The following is a 17,466-nucleotide window of genomic DNA, read 5'->3' as shown; positions in this document are numbered from 1 at the left end:
CGGCGGCAGCTGGGAGCGGAGGCAGGCGGGCGGCGGCGGCAGCTGGGAGCGGCGCCACCCGGGCTCCAACCCGCTCGACCCGCAGGACCCCAGCCCCGACGCCTACTGCAACCTGGTCATCCTGGCTGTGGCCAACAGGGTGAGCCCAAAGGGCACCCCGCGCACCAAAGCCCTGCCTCGGGGACGCCGCTCTCCGGGCCCCGTCCCGCCCCACCCCATCCCATTCGCGAAGTTCCTGAGCGTTGCCCCTGCCTTTTCCCTTCTCCCTCCTTCGTCCTCACCCAGGACTTTCAGGTGTGCCTATGACTTCTAAACTGCAGCCTTGGACACCTCCAGGACACCTCCCTCTGGCTCCCCTCCCCCAGTAGGATGAAAACTCAGAATGGCCAAAACAGACTTGATCTAACCCCCTCCTCCAGCCCTGCTCCTTCTCCAATAGTGGCACCACTACAGTAACAATCACGACACCAATCATACCAGCGCAAATCGAGTGCCAACCCGTGCCAGACACAGGATAGCATTAACTCATTTAATTCTCACAAATATTACAATTCTCCCCATTCTATAGAGAAGGAAACAGATCCAGAGGTTAGGTAACTTGTGCAAGGTCACACCGGAGGCAGGTGGTGATTTCATGATTTAAACCCAGGAAGTTCAGAGCCGGTATTCTTGGTAACTCAGGTAGTCACCCAAGGCAGAAGCCTTACCATTCTTGCCTTCCCTCCTCCTCGTGCTATCCTCCACATTCACCCTTGCTTATTTATGTGACAATGTTTATTGAGTGCCAACTATGTGCTAGGCACTGGGTTATATGCTATGGATACAGAGGTAAACCAGACGTTTGGTGTCCTCCCTTAGGGAGCTTACAGTCTAGCAGATACCTTCAAGCCTTGAGCCTTCTAAGCTTTTCCTCTGACTCAGGGCCACTGATGCCCTCTGTATATAAACAGTGGTGAACAAAACAGGCACGGTGCCTGTCTAGAGGGAGAGTAAAAGACACCATAGCTGATTCCCTCCCCTTGCAACACTTTCTCACTTGGCTTCCAACTCGACACATTCTCTTGGCTTTCCTTGGTTCCTTCTCAGGAGCTGCTTCCTCTTCTTCTCTCTAGCCTCTTAAAGTTGGAGTGCCCTGGGCTTATTAATCCATGGTCGTCCTTTCTCCTTTATCTACACTCATTTCTAGGTGATTTCTAGCCTCGTGGCTTTTAAAACACTTAGAACTCCCCAAATCCTGTCTCTCACCAAATTTCCACTCAGCCTCTCCATGCAAAGATCTAATGATCATCTCAAAGCTAACACGTCCAAAGCTGAGCTCTCAGTCTTCTCCCTCAAACTTGCTACTCCCTTGGTCTCCCCAACTCAGTAAATGGCAGCTCTGTCCTTCTGTTGCTCAGGCCAAAACCTTGATGTTCTCCTTGGCTCTCCTGTCTCTGTCTCTCTCTCTCACACACACACACCCCATATCCACTCTGTCAATAAGTCATGTGGGTCCTTATTTTTTATATATAACCAAAGCCCATCCACTTCCCCCCATCTGCCATTGTCCCCGCCCAGGCCTATGCCCTACCTTCTCTCATCTGGATCATGTAGTCACCCCCTCACTGGTTCAGCCCTTGCTTACAGTCTCTTCCCAACACAGAGCGGTCCTGTTAACACATAAGTCACATTGTGTCACTGCTCCAAATCTCCCAATGGCTCCTCATTTCACTCAGAGTAAAAGCTGTCATCCTTACAATTGCTTACAAGGCCATCCGTGCTCAGTCACCAACCCCATTCCCTCTCTGACCTCATCTCTGTCTATACTCCCACTTTATGCACTCCACTCTGTCCAGGCTGACCTCCTTGAGGAGTACAAGAAACCTGTGTGTTCTGGGTGGTTCAGTGTGGTACCCCCATCATCTAGAACAGTGCCTGGTACATAATAGATGCTCAATAAACATTTGCTTAATGAATGGATTAATTAATGCATGATATATTATTATACATTGCCATGGGGACTGAGGAGAAAAGCTGGTTTCAGTGAATGGGGGAGATCCATTTTCTTTTTTCTTTTTTTTTTTTTAAAAGATGACCGGTAAGGGGATCTTAACCCTCGACTTGGTGTTGTCAGCACCACGCTCAGCCAGTGAGCTAACCAGCCATCCCTATATGGGATCCGAACCCGTGGCCTTGGTGTTATCAGCACCACACTCTCCCAAGTGAGCCACGGGCCGGCCCGGGGAGATCCATTTTCAATACGGAAAGTGAGTTAGTGCTGTTTAAATTGAAAGGTGAAGGAGAGGGAGGAGTCAGAGTGAAGAGCCTGGAAGGGAAATACCAGACAGAGGCAACAGTGTGCCTTGATTATCCCTCTGGACTGTGAGGGCTTTAGGGTACAGAGCCTGGCACAGTGCCTGACATGCAGTAGGATTAAATGAGAATTTGTGGGATGAGTAAATAAAGAGTTGCTTTCCAGGGCAACTCTGAGCCTCTGGCCTCCTATCTGAGGCATCATGGTCCCAAAGAGGATATAGGAGTTGGAGTCAAGAAACCTGGGTACCAGTATTAACTAATGCCATGAACCTGCTGTGTGAGCCTTGGCAAGTCACTCAATCATTCTCGACCTCAATGTCTTTAACTATAAAATAAGGGTCCTCTCTGCCCTGTCCATTTTGTAGCATCATTGTAAGGATCGATCTTGGTTTAGTGATTAGTACATCCCCATTATCCCAAAATGCCTATCCTGAGTTACATTTTTTTTTTTTTTTTTTTTTTAAAGATGACCGGTAAGGGGATCTTAACCCTTGACTTGGTGTTGTCAGCACCACGCTCACCCAGTGAGCGAACCGGCCATCTCTATATGGGATCCGAACCCGTGGCCTTGGTGTTATCAGCACCGCACTCTCCCAAGTGAGCCACAGGCCGGCCCCTGAGTTACATTTTAATTTACACCTTGGGCTTTTTTAGAGACACAAAATAGGAAATAGCTTCATGAGGATGGTCTCTTCATCAGTTATTGTCTTTCTGTGTAAATTAAAGAGGTAAATTCCTCTTCAAACTTGCAATCTCAAAAAAGTTTCACTGGAGAACTTAAACTCCTTCCTTCTATAAGACATTGAACTTTATGTATTCATACTTCTTCCATTTTTGCACTGGGTGCCAGGAAGCTCCGTTTTAAGTATGGCATCGAGCAGTAGTAATTATGTTGAGCCTAACATTTTGAAACACTTAATTATCCCTCATCCTACTAGGTATTAGGAGACCTCAGTTCTGGTCCTGGCTAATCACTTTTCTTCTCTGGGCCTCAGCTTTCATACCTGTATATTAAATTAAATTAAGGCTTATTTTAAATAAGCTTCAGGAGGGTCCATGAATCCCCCAGAAATCTGGGGTGCATTTTTCATGTCAGAGGAGTCAGAGTTGTCACTGGATTCCATAAAGGGGTCGCAAGATCCGGAGAGTGACCATATGATTTTGATTCGAAATGTCCTCAAAGTTGATTTAAAGGGGTCCATAGGTGTGTGTCTCTGTGAGCCTCCTCATAATGTGTTTGAAAAAGTAGGGGGTGTCCTGGTCATTGGTGAAGAACTGAGCTCTCTCTCCTCCTCCCTGGGCCAGGATGCTGCCGAGGAGTCCTGTGCGCTCATCTGTCAGGTCTTCCAGATCATCTACGGGGATCAGAGCATTGAGTGCGTGGACCGGGCCGGCTACCACTACATGTCCACACCCGAACGGCCATGGCTCTGCAGCCGCAGTGAGTACCCCAACTCCTGGCCTTTCCTCCTGTAAAATATCCTAAAAGGCCACGGGAGGGAGGATACCCCAGGACTCAGGACTGATGAAGGCCTTTAGGGGTCCTGATCTCTACAATTACAGTGTAACCTAATATGTAGGTAAAATCAGATGTAGATTTTCATGATGACCTCAAACCTAGCTTCTTCAAAGATGTTCAGGTTGCCAATTCAGAACAAGCTCCTCAGAGTCAAACTTTTCTCTCTGTTGCTTTTGGTGTTCTTTTTTTTTTTTTTTAAAGATGACCAGTAAGGGGATTTTAACCCTTGACTTGGTGTTGTCAGCACCACGCTCACCCAGTGAGCAAACTAGCCATCCCTATATGGGATCCAAACCCCTGGCCTTGGTGTTATCGGCACCGCACTCTCCCGAGTGAGCCACAGGCTGGCCTGTTTTTGGTGTTCTTGATTGGAAGAGAACTAAACACATGTATTGTCTGCTTACTGAGCCACCAGTCCCACAAGGCTTCAAACCCAGGTCTATCTGATTCTAAAGCTTCTATTTGTAATAACTTCACTCCCCGTGCTGCCTTCAAGGCTATTAGATGAATTCCCTCAGTCACAGCCCTCTGCAGCGAGACCCGTTTGCATAGTTCCAGCAACAGGGTGCTGGCTCTCTCCTGGAGGCCCTCCCATCTGTGGGAGCTGTGCCTGTTGGGAAGCTGGGATAGTTCATCGACCCACTCATGGATGATAGGCAAACAAATGAGATAATTCAACAAATATTTCAACAAATTCATTTGTTCAGCAAATACTTATTGAACACCTACTATGTGTTAGATCCAGGGCTAATTGCCAAGGTATACTGGTGAGCAAAATCAGATGTGGCCCTGCCTTCACGAAGCTTGCATTGCTGAGGCAGGCCAGCTGAAATTAAATAACTACACAAACAGATAACCACACACTGTGCTATGGGAACATATACTGAGGAACTGCTTCGCCTGGGAAGTCAGGGTGAGGGAGTGACATTGAATGAGCTGAGATCAGAAGGGTGAGGCCAGGGCCGGCCTGTGGTTCACTTGGGAGTGTGTGGTGTTGATAACACCAAGGCCATGGATTCGGATCCCTATATAGGGATGGCTGGTTAGCTCACTTGGGAGAGTGTGGTGCTGACAACACCAAATCAAGGGTTAAGATCCCCTTACCGGTCATCTTTAAAAAAAAAAAAAAAAAAGAAGTGAAGCCAGCCCCTGGATAAATGAGACCACAGGGCCAGGAAGAGAACAAGTTTTCTGTAAGTGGTGCTTCTTTCCTCTGAATATTTTGAGTTCCTTCCTCCTCTCTGCCTCAGGCAGATACAGTTTACAAAACACTCCCTCACTGTTCCTTCAGCTGCTATTTCCAAGGCCCCCATAAGGTAGGCAGGAAGGTGGGGAAGTTGAGAACCAGGCAAGGGGAGGGGAGGTGCCCAAGGTTGGCTGTGTTTTTTTTTTGAGGGGGGGAGGCCTAGACCCCAGAGTAAGTCCAAGTTCAGGGTCTTGGGAACCAGGGATGCTGGTGCCTGCTTTGCTGCCTCTGACGGTCCCTCTGTCTGCTGTTCACAGGTGAGAGCTGCCACACGGATGGGACTTATGCCTATGATGCTGACTTCAGCTGCTGCAGCTCCTTGTGGGTACCACCAGTGTTGGGGACACCGCTTTTGCTCCCCTACTCCTGCACAAGCAGGGTAACTCCTCCAGAGAGGGTAGGGGAAAGTGACCCAATCTCAAGACACTAGGTCTTGAGGGTTGGAGAGCCCCAGGCTGTGGCAGGCTTGCAGGATCCAGAGCCCTGAGAGGCCCAGGGGAACACCAGAACCCAGACCCGGGTCCAGATAGGCCTGCAGTTCTCTCCCAGTCATCCAGGCCCAGGGGCCTCCAGAGTCCAAAATCACAGCTAATGTCAAAGAATAATTTTGGTTTACTTTAGTTTTGGCTCCATGTAATAGAAAACCCTTAAAAAGTGTAGCTTAGGGCCGGCCCAGTGGTGCACTCGGTAGAGTGCGGCGCTTGGGAGCGCTGCCCGCCGAGGGTTCGGATCCCATATAGAGACCGGTCCGCTCACTGGTTGAGCGTGGTGCAGGCGTGACACCAAGGGTTGTGATCCCGTTACCGGTCACGAAAAAAGACAAAAAGGGGGAAAAAAAAAGTGTAGCTTAGGGCCGGCCCCGTGGTGCACTCGGTAGAGTGCGGCGCTTGGGAGCGCTGCCCGCCGAGGGTTCGGATCCCATATAGAGACCGGTCCGCTCACTGGTTGAGCGTGGTGCAGGCGTGACACCAAGGGTTGTGATCCCGTTACCGGTCACGAAAAAAGACAAAAAGGGGGAAAAAAAAAGTGTAGCTTAAATAGGACAGAGCTTTTTTTCTTGCCTCTTACATAAAATAGAGCAGGAATTCAGGGCCTCATGGTCATCAGGGGCCCAGGCTTCTTTTTCCTGTCCCACCCTCCTCAGCACTTGCTTCCATCGTCAAGATTATCTCATGGACCAAGATGGTGGCAGTAGCTCCAGCCATCACAGTAGCATGCCAGGGAGCTCTTTAAAGAGCTTTGCCAGAATCTCCATCCAATGACTTCTGCTTATATCTCATTGGTCTGAGCATGGCCGCATTGCCATAACTAGCTGCAAACAAGGCTGGAAAATTTAGGATTAAAACCAATTTCAGTTGGGAACATTGCACAGGGTTCTATTTAGGGTTACTAATCATTTTCTCAGCAACGAGGGTTTACCAGCATATGGGATTCTCAGTGATAAAGCCAAGAAAGTTCTGGGCAAACTGGTATGAATTGATCACCCTAGTAATATTACTACGGACTCTGGGTTGGCAGATAGCAGTCTCTGCCAGTGATATGTGTCCTGGTCTTTTTTTTTCTTTCCTTTTTAGTGACAATAGATTTGCCTTTCTAATACTGTGTACCCTTAGGCTAGTCCTTAAACAACCTAATATGTGCTGGAGAGATGAAAATCATGATAATGAACATTTATTGAGCTTGCTCTTTGCCAAGTGCTGTTCTCTAAAGCACTTTTTAATTTTTTTGTCAACATAGCAACATTACAGTGGCTACTGTTTATTACTTAAAGTCCATGACTCTGTGCTTTACAAATATTAACTCCTCTAAATCTCACAATGACAACAATTTCTATCATCCCATTTTATAGATGGAAAAACTGAGAAATAGAAAAATTAAGTTTAACTTCCCAAGGTCAAGCAGCTAGTAAGTTGTAGGACTGGAATTTGAACGCAAGCAGGTTGGCTCCTGAGTCCACACCATTAACCATGAAGCTACACTGCTTCTCTGTATGTAATAATGGAAGATGGTTCTGGATCAATTTGGAGATCAGGAGCCAGGGGCCCAAGGTTGACTTTTTATTGGGCTTTGTGTGTGTGTGTGTGTGTGTGTGTGTGTGTGGCTGGCTGGTAAGGGGATCTATTAGGCAATATTTATTGAGTACCTTCTGTGTGCCAGGCACTGTGCTGTGTGCTGGGAATACAGCAGGAAACAAGACAGAGAGCAAAAAGAAAAAAAAAAAAGACAGCAAGACACATGCCTGTCACATAGTAGGTACTCAACAAATGAAGAAAACCAAGGCCCCTGCTCTTGCCAAGTTTGTAATTTAGCACAGGAGGTAAAGAAATCACTATTTAATAGTAATAAGCACTAAGAGAAGCTCAGCGTGCTGCAGGAGAGGCTGAGGGGGGGACCCTGTCTCATCTGGGGAATCAGGAAGGCCTCTCAGAAGTGATGACATTTGAACCAAGACCTGGAGGATGAAAGGGCATTTCAGGAGAGGGAATTGCAAGTTCAAGGACTCTAAATAGGGTAAGGCTTGGTGCATTTGAGGAGCAGGCAGGAGGCCACTGTGGCTACAGCAGAGGCTGTGTGGGAGAGAGTGGTTGGAGAGGTGTTTGGTGGGGTATCTGGAAAGTTCTTTCATGTCATGGGTAGACTACAGAGTTAGTGAGTACATTTGACGGAAAGTCTAACCCAGCCTGGGGGGATCAGGGAACACTTTCCTGAGGAGGTGATTTAGGATTGAATGATAAGAGTTAGCTGAGCAAAAGGTAGGGGAGAGAGGCATTCCAGGGGAGGGACAGCATGTGCAAAAGTCCAGAGGTGAGGAGGTACTTGGAATAGCGGAGGAAAAGGAGAAGGCAGGGTGGCTGGAGCACAAAGAACACAGTGGGAGTCAAGGCTTGAGAGGGGGCCAGGGGCCAGATCGTGCCAGGCCTTAGAGGCCAAGATGGGGTCTGGAGGAGGCCTAGGCCCAGAGCATCCATAGCTGTGCCTGCCCTCCTTTAGCCTGCTTCAGGGAGAAGAGCTGAAGGGAGGCGACTCAAGGCCCCTTTTCTCTTATCCCTACAGCAATGGCTCCCAGGACACTTTTGAAGCTTGTTACAGTGGCACGTCCACACCCTCTTTTCATGGCTCCCACTGCAGCAGCAGCGACCACAGTGGCCTGGGCCTTGAGCAGTTACAGGATTACATGATCACGGTGAGGTGGCCGTGGGGACAGCACCAGCAAAGGCCTGGGGGCTGGAATAAACATGGGGTATTTCATGCATAGGCCTGGACATAACTGCAGCATAAGATCAGGGCAGGAGGTGAGGTTAGGAGAACAAACTGAAGCTGGCTTGTGAAAGGCATTAACTAATGTCAGCTAGCATTAATTGAGTGCTTGCTATATACCAGGTACTGTTCTAAGTACCTTTCGTGCATCATTTCTTTTCATCCTTTCAACAAGCCCAAGAGGGAGATGCCACCATTATCCTCAGTTTGTAGGTAAGAAAAGCAGGGGCCAGGGGGCTCGTCACCTACCCAAGATCACAGAACTGACCAATGAAGGGGCCAGAATTTGAAGTCAGCTTGAGTCCACATCCCATTCTTAGCCCAAGGGATCTGGATGTCCCCCGCGTAGGCTGTGGAGTTTTCAGAGGAAAGTTTTCATGCCCTTAAAGGGGGCTCTGGAGCTTTTAGGCAGGGATTGGGTGGGGTTGCATTCTGGAATTGATCTTGAATGGTGTTCCTGCACAGTTGCGGAGTAAGCTGGGGCCCCCTGAGATCCAGCAGTTTGCGCTGCTGCTTCGAGAGTACCGGCTGGGGCTGCCCATCCAGGACTACTGTGCAGGCCTGCTGAAACTCTATGGAGACAGGCGCAAGTTCCTCCTCCTCGGTGAGCCCCCTTACTCAGCCCCCTGGGGTTGGCTAAGGCCCCTACTTGGTCCATGCCATTCCCAGTCAGGCACAAGGTTGGAAGTGTTTTACCATGAGATCCAAGGAGCAGATGAGGAGACCAAGGTGCAGAGGAGGGAAAGGACGTGTAACAGAGCCAGGAAACACAGCTGATAAGAAGCATGGATGTAGCCATCTCATCTTCACAGCAAAGCTGGAAGAGGGAATGATTCTTTCCATCTTACCCTGTGAGGAAGCTGAGGCTCAGAGAGGCTAAGGAACTTGTCCAAGGTTACACAGCTAGTCAGGAGGGCTAAAAACAACAGGAATAACGACACTAATAAGCTAACATGTGTTTGGCAGTTACCATGTGCCAAGCATCATCTCATTGAATGCCCCCAGTTCTGGGAAGTAGATACTATTATTTGTCCCTATTTTGTAAGTGGGGAAACTGAGGCTCAGAGGAGGAAAGTAAAGTGCAGAAGTCACACAGCTAGTAAGTAGGGACAGATGTAAAATGAACTAATGTTTATGGGCGCTCAGTATGTGCTAAGTACCTTGTTATTTAACCCTCAGAGCCCTACCGGGAGTACAGGTGCGATTATCTCAGTTTTACAGGTGAGGAAGGTGAGGCTCAGAGTAGTTATTTAATGAAGGTCACGCAGCAAATAAATGGGAATATAACAGTTGTAATAATAATAATCAAAGATGTAGTGAGCATTTCCTGGGTGCTGAGTACTGTGTCATTATTCGCTGGCCCAGGGAGAAAGTCGGACAAGGCCACGCAGCCAGTGAGTGGCAGAGCGGGGATTTGAACTCCCATCTCCAGAGAGGGCGATTCCTCCGTGGGAGGGGAAGGGGCTGAGCCCAGGGGATCACCCTGCCTGCCGCCCGCAGGGATGCGGCCCTTCATCCCAGACCAGGACATCGGCTACTTCGAGGGCTTCCTGGAGGGCGTGGGCATCCGCGAGGGCGGCATCCTCACCGACAGCTTCGGCCGCATCAAGCGCAGCATGAGCTCCACGTCGGCGTCGGCCGTGCGCAGCTACGACGGCGCGGCGCAGCGGCCCGAGGCGCAGGCCTTCCACCGGCTGCTGGCCGACATCACGCACGACATCGAGGCGCTGGCCCCCGACGACGACGACTCCCGGGACGGGAGCGACGCAGCCGAAAACAACTACCTGTAGCCAGCGCCCGTGAAGAGGGCGTGGAAAGGGAGGCGGCAGCCCGCCCCTGAGTCCCACTCGCCCTTGCCTGTGGGACCCCATCCTCAGGGACCCCTCCTCACCCCCTGGCCAGGTGTCTCCACCCAGGTTCCGGTCCCTGCTCTTGGGGCTCCGGTCCCTGCAGTACCGAGAATGTCCTGCAGGGGGCGAGCGAAGCCGTAACCTAAACCCCTGGGCAGTCGCCCGGTGCTCGGCAGGACTCTTGACCAGCCCGGGGATGGGCAGGGGACCTACTTTGTTCCAGTGTCCCTGAAGGTTCGGCCCCAGGATGCCCCCTTCTCTGCAGCTTTCTAGAGGCCCACGGAGGGATAAAGAGTGGGCTCCACCTGCTGGCAGACTGAGGAAAGAACTTCCAGAGCCCAGAGACTGTTCATACTACTTTAGAGGTTGGGAAACTGAGGTTCAAAAAGAGGGGAAGGAACTTGAGGGAACCTCCTGATTCAACTCAGATATGACCTCAAACTGACCATACTAAAAAGTGGGAAGAGTCTTTTTAAGGCTGTAAATGGCAGGGTCTCCCCTCCCTTGGTGGCAGAAATTGCATCAACGTGGAGTAGAGGTTTTCCTTCACTGAAGGTTGACTCAGGTGGGTGATCTGGGTCCCAGTGCTGACCCTAAGACTCTGACCGAGCTGCTTATTTAGATCTTGGATTTGGAGCCAGATTTGGATTTGGGATGTTGGATTTGGAGCCAGTAGAGCTGGGGCCCGTGTCTGGTTAGTGTCCTAGCCTCTCTGTGCCTCTGTTTCCTCGTCTGGCCAATGAGGGCAGCTCCACAACCTCACAGGGTCGTCATGGGGATTAATGAAGGTCAAGACCTTACTGCTGGGTCTAGCATATGATAAGCACTTAGTAAATGCTTTTCCATTCCACACTGAACACTTTCTCAGTTTACCTGTCTTACCTGGCAACAATGGATTGGAAACAGGTGGGGTGAGATTTTTTTTGTTTGTTTTTTGCAGCTGGCAGATAGGGGGATCTGAACCCTTGACCTTGGTGTTAGAACACCACGCTGTAACAACTGAGCAAACCAGCCAGCCCTAGATGTTAAGAATACCCTCAGGGGCTCACAGTTTGGGAAGAAGAAACAGGACTTGTCCCTCACAGCTCTATTCCAGCCTGGCTCTGTGCTTGAGCCCCAAACAAGAAATACCCAAGACTGCACAGACAGCCATCTAGGGGTTGGGGTTAGTCAAAGAAATCTGAAGGCAAGGTTGAAAAGATAGACAAGTCAGAATAAGGACTTGCACAGCACTCGCACAGCCTCAGAAAAGGCTTGGAGGCTAAAAGGAACGAAGCATGAGAGGAGGGCTAGAGACTGGCATAGAAAAACTAAAACATATTTGTAAAACTTTACAAAGCCTTCCATGGCCAGACATGTACTTACCACGAAGTTAGTACTGTTATCACCAGTTTTCAACTAATATTGTTATTAGGACTTCAGGTCTAGAGAGTTTCATGATTCATAATCAGTTTGTGGCAAATGATCATCCCATTATCACTGTTCCACGCAAGACCCTTCTGATGCTTTATCCACCCTCCACCCCACTCCCATCCATGCATTCCCCACACTCCTCCCCCCTCCCCACCATGAGCAGCCATCCCAACATGCTGATAAATGTCCCTGGACATAAGATACGAAATGCTCTGTGTGCATATTTACGCTGCATGAATGGTATTGTATGAGAATCTCATTCTGTTGCTTCCTTTATTCTCTCCATAATATTTTTAAGGTTTACTCATATTGCTGTGGGGAAATGTAGTTTATTGCATCCAACTGCTGCAAAATATTCTAAGCTGAGCTACCACTGTTTTATTTATCCTTTAACCCGGCAATGGACACCCAAGTTGCTTCCAACTCACTCTTACCACAACCAACACTGTGAAGAACATCTTGGTACATGACTTTCATGGGTCTACGTGAAAATTTCTTTGGGCTCTATATCCAAGAGTGGACTTACTAGATCACAGAGCATATACATTTTATTTATTTATTTATTTATTTATTTATTTTTTAAAGATGACCAGTAAGGGGATCTTAACCCTTGTCTTGGTGTTGTCAGCACCGCACTCAGCCATTGAGCGAACCAGTCATCCCTATATAGGATCCAAACCTGTGGCCTTGGTGTTATCAGCACTGCACTCTCCCGAGTGAGCCATGGGCTGGCCCTAGAGCATATACATTTTAAATTTCACTAAATTCTTCCAGAATGGCTTCCATCTGCAGCATATGAAGGATGCTATTTCTCCACGTCTTCATCAGCTTTTACATCGTCTGACTTTGTAATTTTTGACAATTGGTTTGGGTGCAAGGTGGCATCTCACTGTTTTAATTTGCATTTTTCTGTTTTAATCCTGAGATTTTGAACCTCCTTCTATAATTGTCATTCATTTGGGCTCTTCCCCTTCTGTGAATTGCTTGTTCATATCTTTTGCTCATTTTCTGTTCAGTTTCTTGTCTTTTTCTCGTTAATTTGCAAAAGTAGATTACCAATTTTAGATATTAATCCCTTGTTAGATATTGATGTTCCAAATATCTTCTCCAAGTATGTTGCCTGTCTGTTAAGTTTATCTATGGCAGTGGCTCTCAAACTGTTTCAGGCATCAGAATCTCACAGAAGACTTGCTAAAACACAGATTGCTGAACCCCACTCCCAGAGGTTTTGACACAGTAGAGCAGGGGTTGGGCTCGAGAATTTGTATTTCTAACATAACAAGTATCTAAGTAATGCTGATGGTCCAGAGACCACACTTTGAGAACAACTGATCTGTGGTACCTTCCATTGAACAAATTTTGATGTTGTCAAATTTTTTTAACCTTATTTTATGGATGAGGGGACTGGAGCTCAAGGAGGTGAAGTGAATGACCCGAGTTCACACAGTGAGCTGGGATTTGAACTCATACCGGGCTAACCCCAAACCCATGCTCCTAGCCTGTCTACTATCCTGTCTCCCAGACTTTGGGTTGTAAGATCATAGGCTGAGGCATTTGGACCCAAAGCTATAGGGAGCCTCAGTAAGTTCCTGAGTGAGGCAGCCATAGAGGAAGAGGTTGGTTGGGTGAGGGATAGGGGCCAAAGAAATAGGGGTCCCTCTGAAAGGCTTGAGGGCTTTTTCAGAGAATCAAGCTTAGAACCTGCTCACAGTCCTTGCCAGGGCACAGTGACAGGGCTGCTGAGAGGCACTGGGATGGTTCTTACCCCATAGTTCTGGGGATGGGGCAATTTCTCTTACACCCCAGGGATGTCCTCACCCACCCAGAAACTACATTCTTACCAAGCCATGTAACCCTGTAGTTTCTGAAGTCCAAAGGGCCCACGTTGGGGCAGCACAGGCGCTTCCTCCTGTAGCATCCAGAGACCATGCCAGGGCTGCTTTACTTCTCGTTTAGTTCCTGGCATCTCAAGAGGGAAAATCTCCCTGGGGGTGGGACAGCTGGTTCCCAAGGGCCTCTAAGAGTAGTGCAAGTATGGAACTTCCCCACCAGCTGAATCGCCTGGGGACAGTCCTGACCCAAGGACATGTGGTGACATTGGTAAAATTGTCTCCAGCTGCCCTCTAGATGGATGCCTCTCCCTTTTGGGGGCCCTGCCTGCAACTTCCTCCTCCCTCCCAGCTTCTGACTGGAGACTCCTGGCAGTTCTTCCCCAACTGTGTATTGAGGAGTCCTGGGGCCACTGTCATTCAGTCACCAAACAATTAGAGAGTACCCACTCTGTGCCAGGCTTTGTGCTAGACACTTGAGAGAGATACAGCACAATCTCTACCCACGAAGGAGCATGCAGTCTGGCAGGGAAGACAAGTCCCCAAATAATCACAGCACAAAGTTCTCAATTATAAAATCAAAGAGTGAAAAACCAGCTCTTTCTGGAGAAGCTGGAAAAGCCTTCACAGAGCATGTGAACTATGAGTGAGACCTTGAAGGACAAACAAGGTTTTTGGCAGGTGGACAATAGAAAGGACAGCCCTCCAGGTGGGGTCACAGTGTGAGCCAGGGCAGGGGAGCCAGGGCATGCCCCAAGACTTAGCCGGTTAGGACTATGCAGAGGTTAGGTGCTCTGGCCAGAGGGTCAGACTGAATGGTTTTGAATCCCAACTCTGTCATCTGCTAGTTGGCTGTCCTGGGGTAAGAACCTAAATGTCTCTGGGTCTTGATTTCCTTATCTATAAAATGGAGATAATAATAGCATCACCCTCAGAGATCTCATAGATTGTTGTGAGGCTTAAACAATATAATCCATGTAAAAGTACATATATAAGTGCTCAATGAATGTGACTATTATTGCTGGAGGAACATGGGGTATGTGAGGTAGGGGACAGATGGGCAGGTAGGACCTATAGGAGAGGAAACAAGAGAGGGGGCAGGTGAAGAAGGCCCTTGAAGAGCAGGCTAGGAAGTGTAGGCAATTGGGGGCGACCTAATGGGCTTGCATCTTCTTGAAGTGAATCGAGCTGCTGGAGAGGATGGACTGAAGAGGAGAGTATGGGAGTGGGGGAATGGGAAAGGCAGCTGGAATGAGGACCAGATGAGAGAAGCTAAGACCTGATTTAGATGGGGTAAGAGGAAGGAAGGGGTGCGGGTAGGTTAGAAGGGGGAGGGAGGGGAGGAGGACTCCCTCCCAGCTCAAAAATAGCAGCGTTTCCCATCCTTTGATGACACTCATTCATTCCAAAACTATTAATTTAGCACTTAAACCCTGGTCTCTTGGAGTTTACATTCTAGGAGTTTATATTACTATGACATAATGTTACTTGGAGCTTCCAGGTTCAGTTAAGCACCCCAATCAGGCCTAAATGACCAAAAATCGATGGCCTGTTGGTGGGTCCTCTCACTTCTGACTTATTGTCTACTCTCAGGTATTTCGGATGAGGGACAAAGGGGTCTTAAAGCCAGGCCAGCCTGTCTCGCCTTCTTCCTGCCATGGAGAGTTCAGAGTCCTCTGTGGCAGCCCCTACCATCTAGTGCAAGAGCTGACAACCACCTCCTTGTCCTCCCTCCTTCGTTGCCCCTCCCCCCAGGTTTTAGCATCACCTTCTAGAGCTCTACGTAACTCAGCCCTTGGGTGGACCTGCAGTGACATGCAGAAAATGATGCAACCTGCAGAAACTTCTCATTTCTGTCCAGAAGCAACCTGTTCCCCCCAAAAAAAATTGCTTCTGAAGCTTATCATGCAGACAAAGATAGTGCCTTTGATTAGTAAAGAGAACCTACAAATAAATAAGAGAGACTAACAGCCCAAGAGAAATTATTTGTACGGTTCAAGGAAAAGAAAATACAAATGACTCCAGAATATGTGACAAGAGGTTCAACTTCACTCATAAGAAAAATGCAAACTAATACTACGCTTAGAAGCCATCTTTTAATTACCAGGGTGGCAAATTTTGGAAAGTTTGATAATTTATTGTGTGGGGGTAGGTGTGAGGAAATAGACACAAGCACACATTTTGGGTAGGAGAGTAAGTTGGTATAAGCCCTATTGAGCAATATCTACCAGTATTTTAAATGTATGGGCCCTTCAATGCAACAATTCCACTGGCAGGAATTTCTCCTAAATCTATACCCACACAAATGGAAAGGGATGTGCAAGGAAAATCATTGCAGCTTGTCTCTAACAATAAGAGAATAAGCCAAATGTTCAGTGGTAGGGGACTGGGTAAGCAAGCTGTGCACGTGCAGATAATGGAATACCACGCAGCCATAAATAAGAACAAGGTAGCTCTCTATGTACTGATACGGAATTATTTCCAAGATAGAATCAGTGGGGAAAAAAAGGCAAGGTACAGAACAATGGACTTTGGATAGTCTTTTTGTTTAAAGAAGTGGGAAATGTCTTTATGTATGTGCATGGAATAGTTCTGGAAGGATACACAAAACATAGTTGTTGCCTCTAAGCTGAAAGAGTGTGTGGCTATAAAATAAGGAGTGAAGGAGACATTCTGTTCATGAAGTGTCTTAAATGTTGTGCTATGAATATGAATTACAGCAAAGCACTTTTTTAAAAACCACCTTTCCACTATTGTGATATTTATTGAACTCTATAGACACTGTTTCCATATAGTCTGAACTTCTTGCACACACCCTTGAACACACACACACACACACACACACACACAGAAAGAGGTCTTGTGAGGGGAAGGCTGGTTCTGACTCATTCTTACAGTCCCTGGAGCCTAGCACAGCACCCAACACGAAGCCTTCTGCCCACAGCCCTGTGAGTGAGTCATATTGGGAATGGATCCTCCAGCCCCAGTCAAGCCTTCAGATGACAGCAGCTTTGGCTGACATCTTGACTGCATCCTCAGGAGAGGCCTGAGCCAAAATCATTAAGCTAAGCTACTTCCAGATTTCTGACTCACAGAGACTGTGAGATAATAAATGTTTTTTTTCCCTCAGAGGGTTGCCTCTGAAGATAATAAATGTTTATAATATTTTAAGTTGCTAAATTTGGGGTAATTTGTTACATAGCAATGTATAACTAATACAATCAACAAGTCTTTATTAGGCATTTGGTGTATACCAATTTTATGGGAATGCAAGAGAAAAAGATATGGTCCAGCCCTCATAGGAGCCAGCCATGTACACATTCATTCCTAGACGCATTCATTCCTTCAACCAACATTTATTGAGCACTTACTACAAACCTGACCCTGCACTGAGTGCTGACTAATAGGATGTTGGCAATTGAAGTACATTGTAGGACAAAAGGGAACTTTCTGGAGTGTTGAAAGTGTTGTATATCTTAATTGGGTTGAAGTTACATAGATGTACATGCATTTGTAAAAACCCAGTGAGTGAACACTTAATCTTGTGCACTTTGTTGCATGTAAATTTTATATTAAAAGAAAAACACTATAAACAAATGTTGAACTATAGTTAATAATATGTGCTGAAGTAATTTACTTTAAAATGCATTTTTAAATGAATTGATGGATGGATAGATGGACAGATGTGATAAACCAAGTAAAATGTTAATGGTAGAATGTAGGTGGTTAGTATAGGGATTTCATTGTGTAATTCCTTCAATTTTGCTGTATGTTTGGAAATTTTCATAATACAGTGTTTGGGAAAAACGACCTTTGATAACAGTATGAGGGGACTTCTCGTATATACCAATTTCCTCATTTATTATTATTATTTTAATTACACAAATAAAAACAAATACATTCTAGTTTTTTTAAAAAGCCAGCTATAAAGCTAGCTGGTTAGCTCACTTGGTTACAGCATGGTGCTGGTAACACCAAGGTCAAAGGTTTAGATCCCCTTATGAAAAAAGAAAAAGCCAAATATACAAAAAGTCAGCCTCCCCCCCCCCCCCCCTC

At 47.4% G+C, this 17,466-nt stretch overlaps 1 protein-coding gene across 1 annotated transcript in view; it reads left to right on the top strand.

The window, feature by feature from the left end:
• CCM2L (cerebral cavernous malformation 2-like) overlaps positions 1–10,108 on the top strand; it is a 16,814-nt gene extending 6,706 nt beyond the window's left edge. Inside the window, exons 6-10 of the mRNA XM_008577359.1 lie at positions 3,545–3,736; positions 5,318–5,381; positions 8,115–8,244; positions 8,784–8,922; positions 9,819–10,108. Coding sequence (XP_008575581.1) covers positions 3,545–3,736; positions 5,318–5,381; positions 8,115–8,244; positions 8,784–8,922; positions 9,819–10,108 — 815 coding nt within the window. The remainder of the gene's footprint in view (positions 1–3,544; positions 3,737–5,317; positions 5,382–8,114; positions 8,245–8,783; positions 8,923–9,818) is intronic.
• The last annotated feature ends 7,358 nt before the right edge of the window (positions 10,109–17,466 follow it).

The sequence above is a fragment of the Galeopterus variegatus genome, unplaced genomic scaffold (assembly GCF_000696425.1).
Source record: "Galeopterus variegatus unplaced genomic scaffold, G_variegatus-3.0.2 Scaffold65, whole genome shotgun sequence".
Taxonomy (NCBI): Eukaryota; Metazoa; Chordata; class Mammalia; order Dermoptera; family Cynocephalidae; genus Galeopterus; species Galeopterus variegatus.
The sequence above is the reverse complement of the archived record's forward strand: the minus strand, read 5'-3'. Positions and strand labels throughout refer to the sequence as shown.